We start from the raw sequence: 23,210 nt of genomic DNA, 5'->3' as shown, positions 1-23,210 counted from the left end.
TGAATGAGAAGTATAAATCTAGTTTCTGTGTCTCCATAGATATTACAATTTTGGCCACATCACTCCTAGAATTACCAAAAGTTTCTTTTTCTAGAAAGCCCATCTAGGGTAATAAAAATCACAAAGGACCTTTAGTGTTTTTTTTTTTCTTTTTTTAAATCTAGTAAAATTAAAAACACACAAAAAAGGAGGTTATCTTTAAAAAAAAAATGTCAGGGCATGGTGGTTCATGCCTGTAATCCCAGCCACTTTGGGAGGCCAAGGTGGGAAGACTGCTTGAGCCCAGGAGTTTGAGATCCGCCTGGACAATATGGTGAGACCCCATCGCTACAAAATATTTATTAGCCAGGTATGGTGGTGCATGCTTGTGGTCCCAGCTACACAGGAGGTTGAGGCTGAGGCAAGAGGACTGCCTGAGCCCAGGAGGTTGAGACTGCAGTGAGTCATGTTTGTGCCACTTGTATTCCAGTTTGGGTTTAGAAGTGAGACCCAGTATCCAAAAGAACAACAAAACCGACAACACTATTCATCATTCACCTATTCATCTCAGGCCCAATTACAAGCCTGAATAAAACTATGTAATTAAAAAAAAACTTAACCAGAGTATGATTAGACTCATTAGAGAGCATTTACTAAAAACACACTATTTATAATTATATTGCTTTTATTATAACATCAAATACAATTGAAAAACATACAGTATTTTTGGTAAGCAATTTAAACCTAGTAAGCTAGCGTTCAGTTAGTCACCTTGCTTGTTGAGATTTGAAGGTGCATGAATTGAAAACTGACTTTGAGGCGTACACTCTGATTCAAAGATTAATGTCTTTATTAGGGTCTGAATGTCATCCAAACCATGGTGAAGAGATTCAAATAGCATTCTTTTGAGGAATCCAGTATTGAAAAGGGAACTTGACCTGAAAAGAAAAGAATATACAGAGAACTGGGTTTGAGAAATGTTTCTCTTTAAAAAGAAAGTCTTCACGATTTAACTATAAGTAAGATATATAATTAATTATATGACAGAGTAATAAATTCAAAAAGAATTTATGATTTAGTTTAAAACTGTTTATTTTCTTTATTATTATTATTATTTTTTGAGATAGAGTCTGGTCCTGTTGCTTAGGCTATAGTATTTTATATTTTTTAATAGAGATGGGGTCTCATCATGTTGCCCAGGCTGATCTCAAACTACTGGGCTCAAGGGATCCTCCTACCTTGGCTTCCCAAAGTGCTGGGATTACAGGTGTGAGACACCACACTCCCAGCCTAAAACTTTTTATTTTCTATTTGCCACTCATTTTATCATATCAGTTCTCTAAACTCGTAGCATTAGTCAAGGAAACTTAATTAAGTCAACAAGAATCTATTGAGGCTGGGAAGGGGAGAAGGGAGAGGGTGATGAAGAGGGGTAAAAGGATATAAATGTATTTATTACCACTGAAGTATATACTTAAAAATGGTAAAGAAGGAAAATGTTATATGTGTATGTTACCTTAATAAAAAAATAATTTATTGAGCTCTCATAAGGTATACAGTACTGTGGTACATAGAGGGTGTGTGGAGGATATACCAAAATATAATATACAATGTTGACCTTATAAAAGCCTATAAATCTAGACAGGAAAATAAAGCAATGAAGAGGTTTTCACAGTGCACATTCTAGTCACTAATAGAAAATCTTAATTCTGGTGAGTTTATGATGGTAGGGTGGGGCAGGACAGGGCAGGGGAGCACATATATGAGAATTATATCTGGTGATGGTATGGTTCAAAAATAGTCTGGGGTGAATCTGATATGCTTCCTATTTAATTTAAAAATCACAGGTATAATGGACAAAATATGAAATTCTGATTAAGATAAACTGGATTCCAATCCTGGCTCCACCACTTACTAGTTATGTAATCTTTTTATTAAGAGACAGGGTCTCACTATGCTGCCCAGGCTGAACTTGAATTCCTGGGCTCAAGGGATCCTCCTGCCTCAGCCTCCTGAGTAGGTGGGACTATAGATGTGTGCAACTGTGCTGGGCTAGCTATATAATCCTGAGTAATTACTACTTTTGAGTCTTACATTCCTCATCATGAAATGTAAAATTTCTTTTTTTTTTTTTTTTTTGGAGATGGAGTCTCGCTCTGTCGCCCAGGCTAGAGTGCAGTGGTGCAATCTCAGCCCACTGGAAGCTCTTCCTCCCGGATTCACCCCATTCTCCTGTCTCAGCCTCCCAAAGTGCTGGGATTACAGGCGTGAGCCACCGTGCCTGGCCAAAAATAAAACTTCTCTGTATATCCTCAATGTATGGTAGCTACTATTGTTAGGGTTAGCAAATACATATGAAAGAATATATGATTTTAAATTATCAAATATGTGATCAATATAAGATATATTAAAGGGAATTTAGAGATTATATTGGGTTGAGGCACTGAGATGAGACTTCAAAAACAAAGTACAATTTGAATTGGAGATGGTAGAGAGGGGACGGTATTCTGGATGAGTGTAAAGACATGAACACAATAGCTTTCATGTGGAAATCATAAGGTTTTATTAAGCATTCGTAATCCCAGCACTTCGGGAGGCCGAGGTGGGCGGAGTCAGGAGTTCAAGACCAGCCTGGCCAACATGATGAAACTCCCTCTCTATTAAAAATACAAAAATTAGCTGGGTGCAGTGGCACACGCCTGTAGTCCCAGATACTCGGGAGGCTGAGTCAGGAGAATCGCTTGAACCCAAAAGGTGAAGGTTGCTGTAAGCCAAGATCATGCCATTGCACTTCAGCCTGGGCAACAAAGTGGGACTCTGCCTCAAAAATAAAAAATAAAAAAAGAATTCAGTCCTGGGAGTCAGAAAACCTAAGTTCTAGCCTTGGCTGTGGTATGAATTTTTTTGGTCAGTTTTAGCAAGCACTTAAAAACACTGTGCCATAGTTTCCTCATGTGTAAAATAAGGCAGTTAGGCTAGAAATCTTCCTTCTGGATCCAGTAACCTGCTATTTTTAATTTCCTCAGTTCTGAATCAGTGAGTAGGATCAATGTATAGCAGATGCTATAGGTGAGAATTAGTTTTAGAAGAACTAGAAGGTAGGGCTGGCTAGATCTTTCTTAATCTAAGAGTATTTAATAAGATGAAGATAAAATCATGAGCATCAGCACAAAGACATTTACCACGTAGGTCAATTTCTAGGTTTAGTAGGTGCTTAAGCCTTGACCTTATAAAGTAATGAGAAGAAATTTGCAATTCTTGTCACAATGTTGTTAGGAATCTTGAATTTCTGTAAGAATCTCAGCTGGGTGCGGTAGTAGCTCACGCCTGTAATCTCCAGCACTTTGGGAGGCCGAGGCAGGCGGATCACTTGAGGTCGGGAGTTCGATATCAGCCTGACCAACATGGAGAAACCCGGTCTGTACTAAAAAAATACAAAATTAGCTGGGCGTGGTGGCACATGCCTGTAATCCTGGCTATTCAGGAGGCTCAGGTAGGAAAATTGCTTGAACTTGGGAGGCGGAGGTTGCAGTGAGCCGAGATAGTGCCATTGCACTCTGGCCTGGGCAACGAGAGTGAAACTCCGTCTCAAAAAAAAAAAAAAAGAATCTCTAGTAACAAACTTAAGGTAAGGATTCTGATTAAAAATAATTCGGCTGGGCGCAGTGGCTCACACCTGTAATCCTAGTACTTTGGGAGGCCGAGCCAGGCAGATCACCTGAGATCAGGAGTTCGAGACCAGCCTGGCAAACATGGTGAAACCCAGTCTCTAATAAAAGTACAAAAATTAGCCAGGTGTTGTGGCGGGTGCCTGTAATCCCAGCTACTCAGGAGGCTGAGGCAGGAGAATCGCTGAACCTAGGAGGTGGAGGTTGCAGTGAGCTGATATTGCGCCACCGCACTCCAGCCTGGGTGACAAGAGCAGGACTCCATCTCAAACAAACAAACAAAAAAACCAATTCAACTTTAAGGTACAATCAGCTGTTACCAATGATGCAAAAGCATATACACGTAAATATTTCCAATTGTGTACTATCTAAATAACTTTACCTAAAACAAAGGCAGACACTTTCACATGCCTTTGTCTCTTAAAACTAATTCTTCTAGGACCTTTTACATGAGTTGGCTCTTCTATAAAAAGTTATTGTGATCATTTAAAAATCATATGCTAGATCTACAATGATCAATTTTAAAAAGCTTCTTTCTTACTATTCAGAAATGAATTATCTAGTTTCCAGATCATCCAGGCTTCTCTTTTACCTCCATTGCCTCTTAGTTCTGTCACAAACTAGAGAGAATAATGGTAGAGAAAAATCTCAAAATATTAAACACCTCAGGTTCATAGGAGGAGAAAAGTCATAATTATTTGCCTAGACTTAACAATTGAATTTAAATTTGTCTTTAACCACACATAATAAAAATCAGCAATTAATAAATCAATCAATACATCAAATTTTAATATGTTCTTATGGCTGGTCACATACCACAGAGGTCCAAGTTCTATTGCTGTCTTTCCAGGCATGCTTCCATGACAGTTACAAGGCAGCTGTCTATATGGGTTTTCTGTAAAAAGATAATAAAAGGAGAAATCAAAGGAGAAATGACTAATACAAATAGTAGTAATTGTTATATTAATAATAATTTGCAGCTACTATATACTGAGGATCTACTATGTGCCAGGTATTATGCTAAGTATTTTATGTATGTATATATGTGTGTGTGCATATGTATATGTATATACGTATACACACATATATGTGCGCACACATGCACACATATATTTATTTTTAATTTAAGTCCTTACAACTCTCTTAAGTAGGTACTGTTAAAATCTCAATTATACAGATCAGAGGATTAAAGCTTGAGAGAGGTGGAAATCCATGTCAAATGGCTTATTAGAGGTGTAACTGGTATTTACTTACCATACCACATGAAATAATATAAGGAAGGAGAAAGTCTTATAAAGTTTACAAGAGATCCATATTTCAAAATTAACTGATTAAGGTATAATTTATGTGCAATAAAACATATATACTTTATATAAAAAGGTTGATGAATTTTAACAAACGTATACACCCATGTAACCAACATCCCAATCAAAATGTAGATATTTCTCATAAGTTAACTCTTCTGCAGTTGGAAAGAAAATTCCTTATGTTTGATTCATATTCAGCCTTCAAAATGTAGGCTAGAAGAATCTAATTTGGTTTAAAAAGCAATGAATGAGAGGCCTGATATAATCACAAGGAAATTGGAGAGATACTAGCACTATTCTTAGTTTTCAAAATGGGCTAATATTTGATTATGGAACTTTAAATCCACTCAAGACCCAAATAGTCATTTTATATCAGATATTCTCCAACTAATTCCCTCCACTCCAGGCCATTCCTGGGTTGATCATTCACTTTCTTGAAATGGCTTGATCTAATCAATCAGTCCCAGAAACATTCAGAACCAAAGAATGGTGGCAGGAACACAGGTCGATAGCCTCTTGCTAGCTGATAATATCACTCTGCTATTCAATATAATTATTGGTATAATGCATAGTTATGAGATCTTATTTTACATTTACTTAAAAGCGTCCTTCACTGCTCCTAGGTCTACTTTTCAGTATTATTTAATTCTAAGCCTTGATGAAAGGGTGTGGTTAGCACTGACATAAGTTTTGTTGAGAACTATGTTCCTCAAATATGAGTATACTTAAGAAGTCTTCTCTTAAACCATTACATCACTAAACTACAAATACTTATAAGCAGTCATCATCCAATTCAGGATGGCAATTTATAGTATAGCTCTGTCAGCTACACCCACTTACCACAGGCAGACAGCACAAATGAATTATTGATCAGTTTGTATCTTGATGCACTTTGCAAAATAATCTTACCATACAAACGTGTCTTTTCCCAAGCCTCTTTGCTAGGATTTCTCAGACCTAAATTAGCATCAGCAAATTTCCTCTCTGAGGGCCAAGGCTATCAATTCAAGTTACCAGCAGCAAATAATGAAGTGGTAAAGAAGAAAGAAAACTAGTATTTCCGTGTTACTGGTATATAAGCGAGGAAGGCAATACCAGATGAGGAATTAAAAAATATTCTGAGACTTCTATTTAAATGCAACAGATTAAACATGCACTCTATCTCTGCTGTCTCTTAACGCTTAAATCAAATGACAGGAACAAAAATTAAACTATAAGAATAAATAAAATGGGAGAGGAAGTAACAAAAGATGAGAGATGCTGATAAAATTTCAGAAGCAGGAGTCACATACACAATGGGATAACTGATTATCAGACCAGAAAAATCTAAAGCATAAGCCTGAAATGGATAGATGGGCAACCAACAAAACAGAAAGTTCAGGCCGGGCGCGGTGGCTCACGCTTGTAATCCCAGCACTTTGGGAGGCCGAGGCGGGCGGATCACGAGGTCAGGAGATCGAGACCATGGTGAAACCCTGTCTCTACTAAATGTATAAAAAAAAAAAATAAGCCGGGCGCGGTGGCGGGCGCCTGTAGTCCCAGCTACTCGGAGAGGCTGAGGCAGGAGAATGGCGTGAACCCGGGAGGCGGAGCTTGCAGTGAGCCGAGACTGCGCCACTGCACTCCAGCCTGGGCGACAGAGCAAGACTCCGTCTCAAAAAAAAAAAAAAAAAAAAAAAAGAAAGTTCATTAGTGTTGTGGGACCCTGCGACGGCCTGAAAATTGAAGGCAATGATTGTCTCTGAAGATGACTATAGAGAGGTATTGCAAATAAGAGGTCTGGTTACAATTTTTTAAAGGGTTCAATTAAAACTCCAGATCTTCTCTAATACAATCAATCGTCTGTGTCCTCCCCATTCCAAAAGATGAAGTTAATCTTTGGTGAGGCTAAACTATTGAGGATATGAAACCAGGAGTTTTAGTTACAGTTGAGAATGAGATGTCTGAAAAACAGAGGGATTAAGTAAAAATCCGCTTTCCAGTCTCTGTCCCCAGTGTGGCTCTCCCAGAGCTGCTAAAAGATTGGTCGATTCCTCCCTGGAAAAATTTACCAATCCAAGAGAAAAGATCTGTATATACTTGCTGACATTTGGGGGTGTCTTACTAAAAAAAGCAGACTGGTATCTTCTTACCACAGTAAAATCCATTGGTTTATTTTTATTTATTTATTTTTTTTGAGACAGTCTTGCTCTGTTGCCTAGGCTCAAGTGCAGTGGTGCGATCTCGGCTCACTGCAGGCTCCGCCTCCCAGGTTCATGCCACTCTCCTGCCTCAGCCTCCCGAGTAGCTGGGACTATTGGTGCCCGCCACCATGCCCGGCTAATTTTTTGAATTTTTAGTAGAGACAGGGTTTCACCGTGTTAGCCAGGATGGTCTCGATCTCCCGACCTCATGATCTGCCTGCCTCAGCCTCCCAAAGTGCTGGGATTACAGCCAAATCCGTTGGTTTATAAGCTCTGCCCCAAGTGCTTCAAAACAATTTTTCACTGTGGACAACCGAAGACCACAAAACATCTGAGATCTACCATAACAGACAGAGAACAAAATTACAAAACAGAAAAAGTTAAAAACAGGAGAACTGAACAACAAAACAACAGCAACAATCAAAACAAACAAAAAACCCCTATTCTCCCCTAAATATAAAATATACCCAAGTATAATCAATTCTTAGAAAGGTAAGAGATTTTGTATCCCTGAAACAATAATATGACACTATTAAAAAGGGAACAATAATCACCTGACTAGCCTAAAGAAAAAAAAAGGAACAGTGAAAAAATATGAAATAACTCTTAGAAATGAACAAAATATGACAGAAATTTAAATAAGAGTTGGAAAATAAAAATTAAGGAAAAAGCATAAAGTAGAACTAATTGCCAAAGAAAAGAACCGTATAGATATTTTTAAAAATTAAAGGATTAATCTAGAAGATCCAAAATATAACTAAACAGAGTTCCTGAGACAACAGGTAAAATTTGAAAGGCAAAACTTGTCAAAGAAATAACATCCCCCAAGGGCCAGGTGTGGTGGCTCTTGCCTGTAATCCCAGCACTTTGGGGAGACGAGGTAGGCAGATCACTTGAGGTCAGGAGATCGAGACCAGCCTGGCCAACATGCTGAAACCCTGTCTCTACTAAAAATACAAAAATTAGCTGGGAGTGGTGCCACAGGCCTGCAGTCCCAGCTACTCAGTAAGCTGAGGCAGGAGAATTGCTTGAACCTGGGAGGCAGAGGTTGCAGTGAGCCAAGATCATACCACTGCACTCCACCCTGGGCAACACAGCAAGACTCTGTCTTAAAAAAAAGAAAAAGAAAAGAAAAAATTAGCCCCCTTGCCCCCAAAATTTATCAGAGCTGAAGAGCTCAAGTTTCTGACTTAACTCAGAGGCTGGGCGCAGTGGCTCATGCCTGTAATCCCAGCACTTTGGGAGGCCAAGGAGGGTGGATCACTTGAGGTCAGGAGTTCGAGACCAGCCTGGCCAACATGGTGAGACCCTGTCTCTACTAAAAAATACAAAAGTTAGCTAAGTGTGGTGGCATGTGCCTGTAATCACAGCTACTCAGGAGGCTGAGTCACAAGAACTGCTTGAACCTAGGAGGTGAAGGTTGCAGTGAGCTGATATTGTGCCACTGCACTCCAGCCTGGGTGACATAGTGATACTCCACCTCAAAAAAAAAAAAAAAAAAAATTAAATAAATAAACAAATAGAACTCAGAGATTATCCAGTAAACTGAATTAAAAAAGATGAACTCATACACATATTATCTCAAAATTATTTTAGAATACTGGGTTTAGAAGAGATATTTTAAGAGCATTCAGAGAGAAAATAATAGACCACACAAGAAGAGCAGCAGATTTCTCACTGGAAGCTAGAAGACAATGGAATAATACCTTGAACATTTTGAGGAAAAAATGATTTCCATCCTAGAATTCGGTACTTAGCCATGTAATACTTCTCTGCAATCTACAGGAAAAAGTGTCCACTCAAAATGAAGAAGTAAACAAGGAAAGTGGGAAAATACACAGGATCTGCGATACGAGATATATCACAAAAAGAAAGTTAAAGAAAATTCCCAGGATGATGGTTAAAGAGAAGCCCTTGGACAACAGATCTCGGCAGATACAGAAAACAAATAATCCAAACTACAACAGGAGGGCTGTCTCCAGGGAAGTGAAATTTATAGCCAAAGATTACCTAATGTGCTTAACTATGGTGAAAGAAGCATTGAAAATGTAGCAAAGAGTTTAGGGATGGATTATAAGAAGTATTTTTTTAAAAAAGGTAACAAGTACAGTAAGTATTAATTCCAGAGTTACCAAAGAGTTGTATAAGAAAGGAACAGTATTATAACATATTATATGAATCAGCCTTTATTTTTATTTTTGTAGAGACAGGGTCTTGCTATGTTGCTCAGGCTGGTCTTGAACTCCTGACCTCAGGCAATCCTACCTCAGCCTCCTAAAGTGCTGGGATTACTAGTATGAGCCACCATGCCTGGATTCATATGGTTTATCTGTGCTGTAGCAGCCTTCCAAAATGATCAGCAATAATCCCTGCCTCTTGGTATTCATACCCTTGTGTAATACCCTCCCCCTGAGTAGGCACTGGTTCTAGAGACAAATTTCTAACAACTAGAATATGGCAAAAGTAATGGAGTATTACTTTGAGATTAGATTACAAAAGACCTCTTCTATCTTGCTGTCACTCACTCACTCTCTGGTTCTTCTGACTTGTTTTTTTTTTTTTTTTTAAGACATGGCATCTTGCTCTGTCACCCAGGCTGGAGTGCAGTGATGTAACCATAGCTCACTGCAGCCTTGAACTACTGGGTTCAAGTGATCCTCCTGCCTCAGCCTCCCAAGTAGCTGGGACTAAGGGCACAAACCACTGACCAACACCTTGATCTGTGGCCTTGTGAGAGACCCCGAGCTAGTGGACCCAGCTAAGCCATGCCTAGATTCTTGACTCATAGAAACTATGGGATAATAAATGTTGTTTAAAGCCAATAATTTTGGAGGGATTTGTTACACAGCAATAGACAGCAAATAAAATTTGTGAACAATATTTATCTATTTATAAAAATACAAACACTAAATATTGATGCAGTCCAAAGTGGAGAGGGGAAGAGCATGCATGTGACTCGATTGGTTTAAAAAGCCAAATACTCTTTTTCCATGGAAGGAAGTTAGATGCACTATAAACATGTTATTTAGAAATATGAATGTAAGCATTAGAAGAAACAGCTGTGACATTTTAACTGGTTAGGGAGTCAGGCAGAGATTATTATTTTATTAATAAGACTTATGCAACTATTTGACTTTTTTTTCTTTCTTTTTTTGAGACGGAGTCTTGCTCTGTCGCCCAGGCTGGAGTGCAGTGGCATGATCTCAGCTCACTGCAACCTCTGCCTCCTGGGTTCAAGTGGTGATTCTCCAATCTCAGCCTCAGCCTCCTGAGTAGCTGGGATTACAGGCGCCCACCACCATGCCCAGCTAGTAGAGATGGGGTTTCACTATGTTGGCCAGTTTCGAACTCCTGACCTCAGGTGGTCCGTCCGCCTCAGCCTCCCAAACTGTTGGGATTACAGGTGTGAGCCACAGTGCCCAGCTATTTGACTTTTTAAACTATGTATTACAAATTGATAAAAATTCTGAATGAGATGACTTTTTGTAGGACATACTTGTTTATTCTAAGTTCTGCATGATTCCAAATAAAATGCAAAAATAAATCATTGCTTTATAGTTATCACTTATCAATTCAAAAAGTCTTTAAAATGTTTGATTAATGTCACATATATAAGGAAGAAAAATTATAAGAACTTCTATAAGGCACTCAAATTCTTTAAACTCTTTAAGTATACAGGCTATTGGACATGCTTTGGGCAAAGAAAAGCTTTGAACATGAAGGAAACAAAGTAGTATTTTTCTTATGAGCTCTATTGAGTAAACTGAGAGAGTTAAATTTAACCAAATAAGAGATGACTAGAGAAATTATGGCAAAAAGACTGATGACATATACAGAATATTTTTATATGTAGAGATTAATCTGGCAAAACAGAATGTTAAGTGTTACATATTCTAATAACATAGAGATGGTATAACAAACAAAAATTAGGAAGGGAAAAACGGAAAACAGGAAGCTAATTATCTCATTTGTGATATCAAGGAGCCAAAGAATATTACTTAAAACTGATAAATCCAAATTACAGAAGTATATACATATTTACTACTAAAAGTAGACATTAGGACAAACAAACAGGCCGGGTGTGGTGGCTCACGCTTGTAATCCTAGCGCTTTGGGAGGCCAAGGCGGGCGGATTGCCCGAGCTTAGGAGTTTGTGACCAGCCTGGGCAACATGGTGAAACCTCGTCTCTATTAAAATACAAAAAATTAGCTGGGCGTGATGGCGTGTGCCTGTAGTCACAGCTACTTGGGAGGCTGAGGCAGGAGAACTGCTTGAACCCGGGAGATGGAAGTTGCAGTGAACTGAGATTGCGCCAGTGCACTCCAGCCTGGGTGACAGAACGAGACTCTGTCTCAAAAAAAGAAAAAAAAAAAAGAAAAACAAACAATTACAATAAAATATTTAAACCAGCCTCTTACCTAGTCAAGAAAAATGGAAGAAAGGATAAATAAAGTATATAAGGGGAATATGACCATAGGAACCAAGGAGATTAAAAGGAATTATTAGACAACATTTAGCTCAACCCTATGTAAATAAAACAGAAATGCTAGGTGTATATTACTAAACCTTTAAGGAACACATAATTCCAATACTAGTTAAACTAGTTCTTAAGAACTAGTTTTTCAAAAAAAAAAAAAAAATCAGTTTTTCAATTCCTGAGAATTGAAAAAAAGGGAAGCATTCCAAATTAGTTTTGAAGGGAGTGTAAACTGATAGATCAAAGCCCAACTAAAATTATGCTACAAAGGAAAACTATATACCATCTCATGAAACAAGAAAATCCTTTAAAAATTAGCAAATAAAATATAGCAACATATTAAAAAAATACCTAACAATAGTTTATTCTACAAAATCCAGTTTGGTTCTATATTGCAAACTTTTATTACAATTAATCAAATTAGTAAGCCTAAAGAGAAAAACCATATAATCATCTCCACAGATGCTGAAAATGCATTATGACAAAATTCAACATCCTGATAAAATACAATAAAAATGGAAATGAAGTATTCTTCCTTAATGTGATAAATGATATGTATTGCAGATGAAAAGCCAGTATTATGCTTGAATCAGAAAGCACTAGAGGCTGGGTGCAGAGGCTCACGCCTGTAATCCCAGCACTTTGGGAGGATGCGGCGGGCAGATTACTAGAGGTCAGGAGTTTCAGACTAGCCAGCAAACATGGTGAAACCCCATCTCTACTAAAAATACAAAAAGTAGCCAGGCGTGGTGGTGTGTGCCTATAGTCCCAGGTACTTGGGAGGCTGAGGCAGGAGAATTGCTTGAGCCCAGGAAGCAGAGGTTGCAGTGGGCCGAGATTGTGCCACTGAACTCGAGCCTGGGTGACAGAGCAAGACCCCATCTGAAAAAAAAAATAAAAAAATAGAAAGCACTAGAGGAAACTAAAAGTAAGGAACATGACAGAATTCCCTCTATTACCACCACCAGTTAACATTATACTAAAGTACCTGCACAAATGAAAAGCATATTATATTTGTAGGAAGCTTCAAAAATCACAGTATCTATTCTCCCCAATTTAATGTTATCAAAATAATATGCCAACTGGGTTATTATTTACTTTTATATTAAGGGGTTAACAAAAGATCAATACAGGAACACTGAAAACAAAGAGCTTTGAGTAGGGATTGCCATCACAGATATTAAATGACACTGAAAAGCCTCTATAGTCAAAACAGTATAATAGACGTGTATGAATAAATATCCAACCACTGGAACAGAACAGAAAATCTAGAAGCAAACTCAAATACATGTGGAAATTTAGTGTAAGATAAAGAAGATATTCTCAAATCAGTGGAGGAAGGGTGTACTATTCAATACAACTTAATCTACTTTGAATAATCCAGGAATAGGAAAGCTCTTTCTAACTATAGGCAAAATCCAGACTATATAAACATTCAATTAAAAACAAAAAACTTCTGCAAGACAGATTAAAAAAAAAAAGTGACAAAATGAGAAAAAAATCTGCAACTTAACATAATAAGTGCTAAACTCAAAAATTCATAAAAATACCAAGAACCTAACAGAAAACGAGCAACTGTTTCCATGTCCCAGAACTGAAACAAACAGAAACAGCTTTATGAAGGCATAAACTACAGCTTTTTCCTTGTTTCCCATCCCCAGGCCTGGCATATAGTAGAGGCTCAATAAATGTTTATTGAATGCATTTTATAACTGATGGCTTTTATACACAGCCAGAAACATGAAAATTATTTCTATAAAATCAATGATTTGTAACGGCCTGGAAAAAATGTAATCTGACTTATGTTCCTAAAATTAGTCGAGAGTGGAAACTAAGTTATTTCTAGATGTTTCGATAGAAGGCAGAGCTAGAAAGCATACATCGTACAGCTTGAGTAAGTAACTTTAATAAACTCACATGAATGTCTTGTCTGTTGATGAAAGGAAATCCAGTATAGGAAATAATAAAGTTAGCACTGTAATCTTTAAAATCAAAGGACAATAATATGTATAATTAGGGATGTGATAAAGGCTTATTCAGTGGAGGATTATAGATAAATTAAACATAATATATAACTTGAATTTACCTTCTACCATATTACCATCCTTCTGAAAAATTCTCTCTTCACACCACTGACAATGGATCAGGTATTGAATCTTCTTGGCTGTTTCATCTGCTGAAGTAGGTCCCCTCAAAACTCTCACAACTACCAACACAAAATGTTCCAGAGCCACTGCAAACAGTACTTCTATGCCTTTGTTGCATCGGGCTGCAGCTCTATAATAAATTTTTAAAAGTTATTTTGTGGGCTTATCATTTTCCCTTGTTTGGCATTATACTGACAATATTAACCTGGACAGTATACTATGGATAAGTTATGGGACATCAAGAAAAATTCAATTCTCAGTAGCAGTGCTTTTAAAAGATCATTACTGTAACTTTTACAGAAATTGAAACACAGGAAATAAAAGATGCTTGGGAGGGTCTTCAGTTTCTAGACATTTTCCCTTATGAAATCCTCTCAATAGGGCAATATTTTCTGGTTTTCAGTCATTTTCACTTTTCTTATTATCACCACCACATTGCTTCCTTTTTATCTATTTTATTTCCTATAAAACCTTCTTTCGAACAGTATCTATTTATTGAGTAATGACTATATGCAGGATAGTATGCTAGCTACTGAAAATTGAGAGAAAAAAGAACAAAGTCCTTTCCACCATTAATTTTACAGACTTTTTGGATTAAGCTCTACTATATACCATTTATGTACTCTGCAGTCATATACTAAATTTAATTTATATATATATGTTACTCTGAATTTGCTGATATTACATTACAGACATTTTTAAGTATGTACAGTTAAGACCTTAGCATAAAGTAAACATCAGTTTTCAGGTAATTACAAACAACCCTGAAGGTCTATGAAGTCTAATAAACTGTATTTATGCTGAGGTAGAAATTTCTACTTAAATGCTCTGAAACTAGTATTAGGGCTGGCAAGTGAGCTGGCTGATTATCCATTATCTATATTCACAATATCCATTTATATTACATTATTCTAGCATAATCTGCATACAGTAAGTGCTCAGAAAAAGTCACCCCTTTAAAAAATAACTGTTTTCAAATTCTGTTTGGAAATCCTGGTGAGAAATGGAGAGAACTTCCCATTTTGTAAGATCATTTTGGAGAATCAAGTTTGTAAGCTATCATTTTATTCAAACTATATAAATAAAGAAGATAAAATAGAATGGATATAAAAGAAATGACTGTTTCTTTCTGAGGCAGAGTCTCACTATGTTGCCCAGGTTAGAGTGCAGTGGAGCAACCTTGGCTCACTGCAGCATCTGGCTCCTGGGTTCAAGTGATTCTAGTGCCTCAACCTGTAATCGTAGCTGCGATTACAGGTGTGTAGCAACACGCCCAGCTAATTTTTGTATTTTTAGTAGAGACGGGGTTTCACCATGTTGGCCAGGAGGCTTGTTTCATCCTGGGCAACATGGCGAAAAAACAAAACAACAATTTTTGCTTTTCCTTTCATATTGCTATCCTCTATCCTACACTGTTCAAATAAACTGGAAATTAACTTTCACTTTTATCTTTTCTTTCTTATACTTTATTTCAGTAACATTTTAATTGGAGAGTAAACTGAATATTTCAGGCATAAGCTTTTAAATAAAATTACAACAGATACCATGTAAGATTAAAAACCAGTACTACGGATAAGGAATACAGAATTTACATTTTGTGCATATTTCGAATAATAAGGTAAGAACTTCTTGTAATATTATCTCTTTTTATCAAATACTGAAACACACTAAGTAGACTGTTGGCAATTTGGTACCTTGCCACTGCAGCTACAACAATTCTGGCTGCTAGTTCCTTGTAATATTCAGTTCGGACAATGTTACATCCGTAGTGACGCCGGGCAACATGCTGTGCCTTGGCATATAAAGAACTGATATCTGTAGAAGTCACTGACACTATGCCAAGGTTTCTTATATTTCTGAATGCAGAATCTAGATAATTCACTGATGTTCCAAAAGGGTCTAGATGTCTAAAATCAGAAAGAATATAGATACATTTTAAAGTCATACTAGTAACAAAAATTATACCATTGTAATTATTTCTAATTATAAAATTCCATGGATTTAAAAGTACATTGCAAATATATTTTAAGTACATAATTCTGTTTAGAAATTAAGTAATAAAATGATAGTATGATGTATCAGACACGTAAAAATAAATTTGGGTTAGAGGAAAAGTGACATGCCCAGGCATTTTATTTCAAATACTAGAAAATTTTCATACTGCATACCTTAGGCCAACGTCAAAAAATGGCATTAATTTAAATAAATAAACAACAACAAACTGTCTTAATTTTTAACTACCCCTCATCCCCAAAATTTCAGATAAGTTTAGAAAGTGACATGGAAAGTCTTTTCTACTTACATGAAATCAAAAGATCTCAAATGCATCAGTACATTGGCATCCATTTTGGTCACCTTAACATTACCAAGATTTTTCTCTCCTTCTTCAAGAATATCGTCACTCTTTTCCTTTTCCTTACTGTCCACCACCACTTTCAATTTGTTTAAATGGCAGTTTTCCTGAATCAATGTCACAGAGTTTTCATTCAAGTCATTGATTGTAACTTTGACTGCATTTCCAAGATGTTTTGCCCACTGTAATCCCATTATCCCTTAGGAAAAATGGGGAAGAAAATGAGTTTTACAATTGTAATAATTTTAAAGCATAAAAACAGTATAACAACATTCTGTTTTATAAGTAACAAATTATTTCAAAATTTAATGTTTTCATGAATCTTATTCTTTCTTACTACAAAGCTTCTCAAGAAAGTTTATAACTAAAAATGTGTCTAACAGATTTTCACTAATACTTCTTATAAATCTTTTTTATGATCCTTGTTCAAATAAAATCTCTATGTATGCTTTTTATTTTGTTGAATAGTGGAAAATGTTTTCTGTTTTGCTTTTTTCCTGACCATGGAATACTTTATACGAATGGGATTACTCTGCTTGAAGGGAGGATGGGAAGTTGGAATTCCTCCTGCTGAAGTTTACCGTCATGGACCAAAATATGAAAAACTTTTCTAGACCAACACTTTTCAAACACTGCACAATAGCATTGTTGTGAATTAAAAAAAAAAAATGTGGCCAGCTGTGATGGCTCACACCTGTAATCTCTGAACTTTGGGAGGCTGAGGTGGGTGGATCACTGGAGCCCAGGAGTTTGAGACCAGCTTGGGCAACATAGCAAATCCCTATCTCTACAGAACAATACAAAAATTAGCTGGGCATGGTGGCGCACGCTTGTGATCCCAGCTACTTTTGGGAGGCTGAGGTGGGAGGATCCCTGAGCCTAGGAGGTCCAGACTGAAGTGAGTCGAGATGGTGCCAAGACCCTATCTCAAAGCCGAGACCCTATCTTAAAAAACAAAAAAAAGCAAATTTGTAAGCAAATGATTAGGAAGAATTCAGACCAAAAGGGCCCTTTTCACAGTTTTTCCGTATCAACTAGCTTAAAGTCATAAGGGACATTCATTACAAAATGGGAGATGGCAACACAAGCCCAGCCGACATAGATTGGTAAACCCCTTAAACCCCTTATGTACTGGAAATACTGACCATCTTCTCCATACACGTGTCTCATGAATGGAAAAATACCATGTGTTATGGACTTCACATATATGTATTTTTCATATTTTCACAACAAGCTTGTAAGTTCTCACATCCTCATTTTAGGAACGGCAAAATGTGCAAAATGACTGCTCCAGACCTGATCTAAGTTTACAAAGGCACATTAAAAGAAGAGGCTAGAAATATATTCCTTAGATATTAGCTTTAATGACTTCAGATTTAAAAAAGAGTAGAGAGGCTGGGCGCAGTGGCTCACACCTGTAATTCCACCACTTTGGGAGGCCGAGGCGGGTGGATCACCTGAGGTCAGGAGTTCGAGACCAGCTTGGCCAACATGGTGAAGCCCTGTCTCTACTAAAAATACAAAAATCAGCCAGGCGTGGTGGCAGGCGCCTGTAATCCCAGCTACTCAGGAAGCTGAGGCAACAGAATTGCTTGAACCCAGGAGGCGGAGGTTGCAGCGAGCTGAGATGGTACCACTGTACTCCAGCCTGGGTGACAGAGCGAAACTCTGTCTCAAAAGAGTAAAGAAAAAGGGTGTACGGTGAAAAATACTGAGAAATAAATTTGGACAAGCAGGTTAGGATCAGATATGGAAGATATTAAATGTAGTCTGAGAAGTCTGGACTCTAGGCAATAAAGATGAATGACTTTTTTGATTGATAAGTAACATTAATGTGGTGCTTCAGAGGAACAGCTGTTTAGCAGTAACAGGCAAGACAAACTGGAGAGAAATGACTGGAAGCAAGGGTACTATTTAGAGGCTACTGCAATAGGCTTGCTATGAAATCATTAAATTGGTGGATATGGAATGGAAAATGTGAGTTATATTAGAAAAGAAAAATTAGAGCAGAGCTGGTGGCTGAGTAGATATGGGAAGAGTTAACAGGAAAACAAGGAGTAAAAACATGATTCAAATTTCAAATCCAAGTGACTTGGGAAATAATCAGAAGCATCACCTCATCACTTTTACCATATTTATACTGAGACAGTACTAATGCTGATCATCATGGTAGTAGCAGTAGTCTCCTCTTTTAATAGATGAACAAACTGAGGCACAATTTCCTGTGGTCATACAATTATCAAGCGATAAAGCTGGGATTTGAACTCGGGCAGTCTGGTTCCACAGTCCATGCTTTTAACCACTAGTTTTCCCTGAGGAGAGGAGTTCAGGAAGGATAGCTAACTCATGCTTTCACTCTTTTGGCACAAACTCCCCCAAAGTGTACTCTTATAATCTTTATGGAGAAGGACTTGGATTGGGTACGGAGGCTTTTTAGAAATTTTCTACTGTTTCTATTATCTTTTCTCTACTATTAAGTCTTTTGAGAAAAATATTCTCAATGTTTAAAATTTCACTTTATTCCACTGTCTAAAGGCCAGGCAATGATCATCACAACACAAAAAAGAGACACAACCAGACATCAGGTGCTGCCTGATTGCAGCAAACAAGTATTATTGAAGAAAAAAAATTGTATCTGAATCTAATCAAATGACCAATTTACAAAAAAACAGGAGATAGAACATGTTATATGAGCCATAACAATACAATCAGCAAAAATCTAGACTGTGGGAAACTCTATAGGTCAAAAGACATGTTAAGTCAACAAATAATTATCACACATACAGAAAATGATAGAAGGACCCATAGATTTAAAAGAGACTTAGACATATCAAACAATTGAAATATAGTTTTTGTCTGCATTCTGATTTGATTTTTAAAACATATTATGAGAAAATTGGGCAAACAATTGATATTAAAGAATTATTCTTAATTTTTAAAGTATGATGACAGTATAGTGGTTTTATTTTTTAAAAATCTTTACCTTTTAGAGATCCAACTGAAAAACTTACAGATGAAATGATGTATCTGTTATTTGTTTCAAATTAATGGATATCAAAAGATTAGGATATGAGGTAGGAGGACAATGAGAAAACGACTGAGCATGAACCACTCATTTTTGAAGTAAGTGATGGATACACACGGACTCGCTTATTATATTCTAATATACATTTAAAATTTTTCACAATAAAAAATTAAAAATTTTGCCTTGGATCTTTAATTTTTTTACATCACTGCCCATATACATTTTCTAAGAAAAAATACTGTAAAATCGAATAAATAAAATGGGGTTCCAAAAAAGTGTACTCACTTACCAGTGGCTCCAAAAGCATCTAGACATTCCAAAGGTTTTCGTTCCTCAGCCAAAGCGGCCAATGTACAGAATATTAGCTGCCTAGAAGGAAATCATAATCTGAAATAACTTTACCATGGCCTCACCATCATAGATTTTATTTCATTTAAGAATAGTGAACTGAAGTTCCTAGTTACTGTACAAACTATTTCAAAAGGAGACCTGAAAACACATTCTGAATTTAATACTATAAGAACTAAAAATATGTGAAATTAAACTATGAATCCAGTTGGATTCTATTAACAAGTATTTATTTATAAACAAAACTTGCTCACAAAAGTACCAGCTTATTCAGTAATTATATAAAGTTAGGCCTATCTTATTCTCTGATAAAGACATTGGCTTGGTAGAAAAAAAGAAACAATCCTTCTGAGAAAAATGTTAAAATAGATGATTTTTATTCTGCACCTAGTTCTAAATTTTAATATATTAGAACATAAAGGTTAAGAGAAGGTACATTTATAATAATTTGAAACATCCTATAACCCTATTTTCAATTTATCTTACCGATTTAGTTTCATTTTGGGGTTAAAATAGGAATCTGTTTTCTGAGGTATAGAATAGTTGGGACAAACTTGTACATCCGTGTCTGCCTCTTTCAAAATTTCCTTAGGTGGTTTAGCAGTGGAAGCTAAGATGGAAAAAAGAAAAGATTTCCAGGGAAACACAAAATAATTCTAAACAAAAGATTTCCAAGAAAACACAAAATAATTATAAACATCTAAAACAATAAATATACATTTTGAAAAATAACTTTATATTATTTTGTGTTAATGCAAACGGTTTGGCAGATGTAAAAAAACCAAAACCAAAGAACTGATTTATTCAGCACTCTCTACAAAAGAGTAACACTCAGTTAAACATCTGATTAATGAAAGTTAATTTACTATCTCGACTGTCTAGCACATCAATACATCTGTATTATGATACCTAAGAACAATCACCCTAGGAAAGCACAAAATCCTAAAATACCTTTGTGGTTCATCAAACACTACATTGTTTGCTAAATATATTTTACTATGGTATAATTGTTAGAAAATGAGTAACTCCATGTGGCTGCATTCCATTAGCTAGCATGGCTTACTAAGAATCACTCTATTTCCTGAACATGGGAGACTTCGGAATATTTTCTCATAATGATTTCAAGTCACAAATTACATTGAAATGGCTACAAAGTAATGAAAAAATGATTTTACATTTAGTATGTTAGAATCATTTAGCTATAAACTAATAAAATATTGATGTGTACATATGTGCATATGTTTTAAATATTTAAGAAACGAGATATGGGATGGGTGGGAAAGTTGAGATCCTTTGTGTTTGGACTTCTTGATAACATCACAGTCAGAATGTTAACTAAATGGCAACTGTATCTTTCTTTCTAAAATGCCAAATAATAGTAACTTTCTCTAGCACTGTGTTACATACCCTTTTATACCCAGTGACAAGGCATGTCACATATCTCACAAGGTCAGACTTTCTCAATTTAGGTTCTGTGAGAAAATTATGCTTTATAGAAAAATAGTTCAGTGACTTTTTTTTTTTTTCAATTCTTGAAGGAATCGTACATAGTGCCATTCTGGACACAGAGGAGAGAAGTTATTCATTACATATAATACATGCTTTAGGCCATTAGTACTTAATTTAATTTTTGAGAAGGGATCTCTAAGTAGTAACAAGCTATTAATAATTTCATATCACTAAGAATAATAGTCTTTATTTCACTATATCTTTTTTTCTAGTGTTTTCCAACAATACATACATGACAGTTAAGGGTGTAAAAGCTGTCACTGGGAAAACAATTCTATAATCTTTCATTAAAATACCTACAGTCACTTGAGTGTCACTTACTTTTTTCTACACCATTTTTTAAATATATATGTTGAGAATGTTAAAATGTTTTTGGAGATCTTACAGAAACCAAAACCTGAAGTAATGGACTAGTGAACTAAATCATTTGGTTAAATCAGCATTATTTTATATTCCTGATGTTTGAAAATAATAACTGGACCATTATTTAAGGATTTACATATTAATGTTAATGAGATTGCTCAACTTACCTGCAGTGTAACTAGATTTAGTCTCTCCTTTATTCATGTGGCGCCTAACATGTCCTAGCATATCAGTTCTTCTGGTGATTGTTGCTGAACAAATGATACAATGATAATGGGCTCCCATTTTACTGGATATCTATCAAACAGAGTATTTAATTTAAGTTGCTAAGACAATGAAACAGAAGTATAAGTTTGCAAATTTAAGTACATTAGTGTCTTGGATTTAATGGTATAGAAGATAATTTTAATTTTGCCATGTGACTTTGAAAGTATCTTAACTTCCTTACCTGTATTTATATATCTTTTAAACCTTACTTTACAATAGGCCAGAAGTTTAATTTCCTAGCTTTTCTCATTCATTCCAATCAGAAAATAATTGTATTTTCTGTAAGTTGCATTTAAAAATGGTGTAATGTTAGGAGTGGTGTGCTGGTAAATGCTTATTAACTGGCTCTCCAGGAAAATAAAGCCCTGATTTGTAGTATTTGCAGATTTCTGTGGCATAAATACTCTGCTATAGCCAATTTCAAGCTACAACTGTCATAGATTTTAAGCTATCAATGTAACATCACTGAATGTGAATTTAGGAAAAGATGTGCATTATTACACCATTACAGAGCACTGCCACCCAGCAGACATAATAAATGTAAATAACTGTAAGTGCACAGATAATATTAAAATACAGCAGAACAATGATATGAAGTGGACATTCGTTACCTTTGTTTTTTAATATAACTCACTCCTTTTTAGGTTTATATAACTTAAATTTTAATGATGGCCATACTAAACAACCAGCTTGAAAGATTTCTGAAAATTTGAGCCAGCTCCAGTACCCCACTGAATGTTTGAGACATAATTAGAAGCGTACTTATCCAAGTAAAAAAATTTTCACTTCATAATTTCTCATTTAGCGGAGAACAAAAGACTGCTCCAATGGCTCTTTCCTAGTTTTGATGCCTTTTACTCTTAGTGCTGCTACCTCCTTTTTACTTGGAACCTTACAGCAAATAGAAAATAGCGAAGCACATTACCCAAGGTTCCTTGTGGTACCGTGATTATCATATTCAAAATATCTTAGACTAGGCTGATGGACCAGGCACTGTTTTGACTACTACTTACAGAATATTTTCTTTTTTGTCAACACTATACTGCTTCTAGTGACTCAAAAGAAAATGTAATAATGGGAACTCATTACGCTAATATGCATTCAGGATAGTGTCACTAAAAAATTTTATAGTTTGTATTCCCCTTAGGTCAAATCTACCCTAAAAATAAAACACATGTATTTTTTAAACAGTTACTAAGATTTCTGAAAGTTTCTAGATTCTCTAAGATTGAACTCAAAAGGAAGGACATGGGGAAGATGAATGAAATCAAAACATACTAAGATATTTACTAAATCACAGAAATTGAAGCTCCTATTCCATGACCGAAATTTTAAGAGAAAAAAACTACTCTCTAAATTTTCCATTCCAAAATTAGTAAATGAGTTAGTTTTCATTTTGAACACAAAGGAGCAATTTATCTGACTTAAACTAAAAACTATAAAATGAGAACTTCAATATAGCAATTATTTTTTTCATACATTTCACAGTTTTCCTATTATGATAATCTGAAAGGACTCAGAGAATTTTAAAGTAAACTACATTGCTGAACATACACATTTTAGTTTCACACTAAGTAAAAATT

The 23,210-nt window shown here is 36.0% G+C and overlaps 1 protein-coding gene across 3 annotated transcripts in view; it reads right to left on the bottom strand.

The window, feature by feature from the left end:
* Positions 1–23,210, bottom strand: part of TRMT1L (tRNA methyltransferase 1 like) — a 39,702-nt gene that overhangs the window by 6,074 nt on the left and 10,418 nt on the right. For all 3 annotated transcript variants that reach the window (XM_055235291.2, XM_055235290.2, XM_063613768.1), the window contains 8 exons: positions 21,528–21,657; positions 19,975–20,098; positions 19,430–19,509; positions 16,065–16,314; positions 15,457–15,669; positions 13,702–13,892; positions 4,464–4,542; positions 751–917 (listed from right to left, as the gene is read on the bottom strand). In XM_055235291.2, coding sequence (XP_055091266.1) covers positions 751–917; positions 4,464–4,542; positions 13,702–13,892; positions 15,457–15,669; positions 16,065–16,314; positions 19,430–19,509; positions 19,975–20,098; positions 21,528–21,657 — 1,234 coding nt within the window. The remainder of the gene's footprint in view (positions 1–750; positions 918–4,463; positions 4,543–13,701; positions 13,893–15,456; positions 15,670–16,064; positions 16,315–19,429; positions 19,510–19,974; positions 20,099–21,527; positions 21,658–23,210) is intronic.

The sequence above is a fragment of the Symphalangus syndactylus genome, chromosome 19 (assembly GCF_028878055.3).
Source record: "Symphalangus syndactylus isolate Jambi chromosome 19, NHGRI_mSymSyn1-v2.1_pri, whole genome shotgun sequence".
Taxonomy (NCBI): domain Eukaryota; kingdom Metazoa; phylum Chordata; class Mammalia; order Primates; family Hylobatidae; genus Symphalangus; species Symphalangus syndactylus.
The sequence above is the reverse complement of the archived record's forward strand: the minus strand, read 5'-3'. Positions and strand labels throughout refer to the sequence as shown.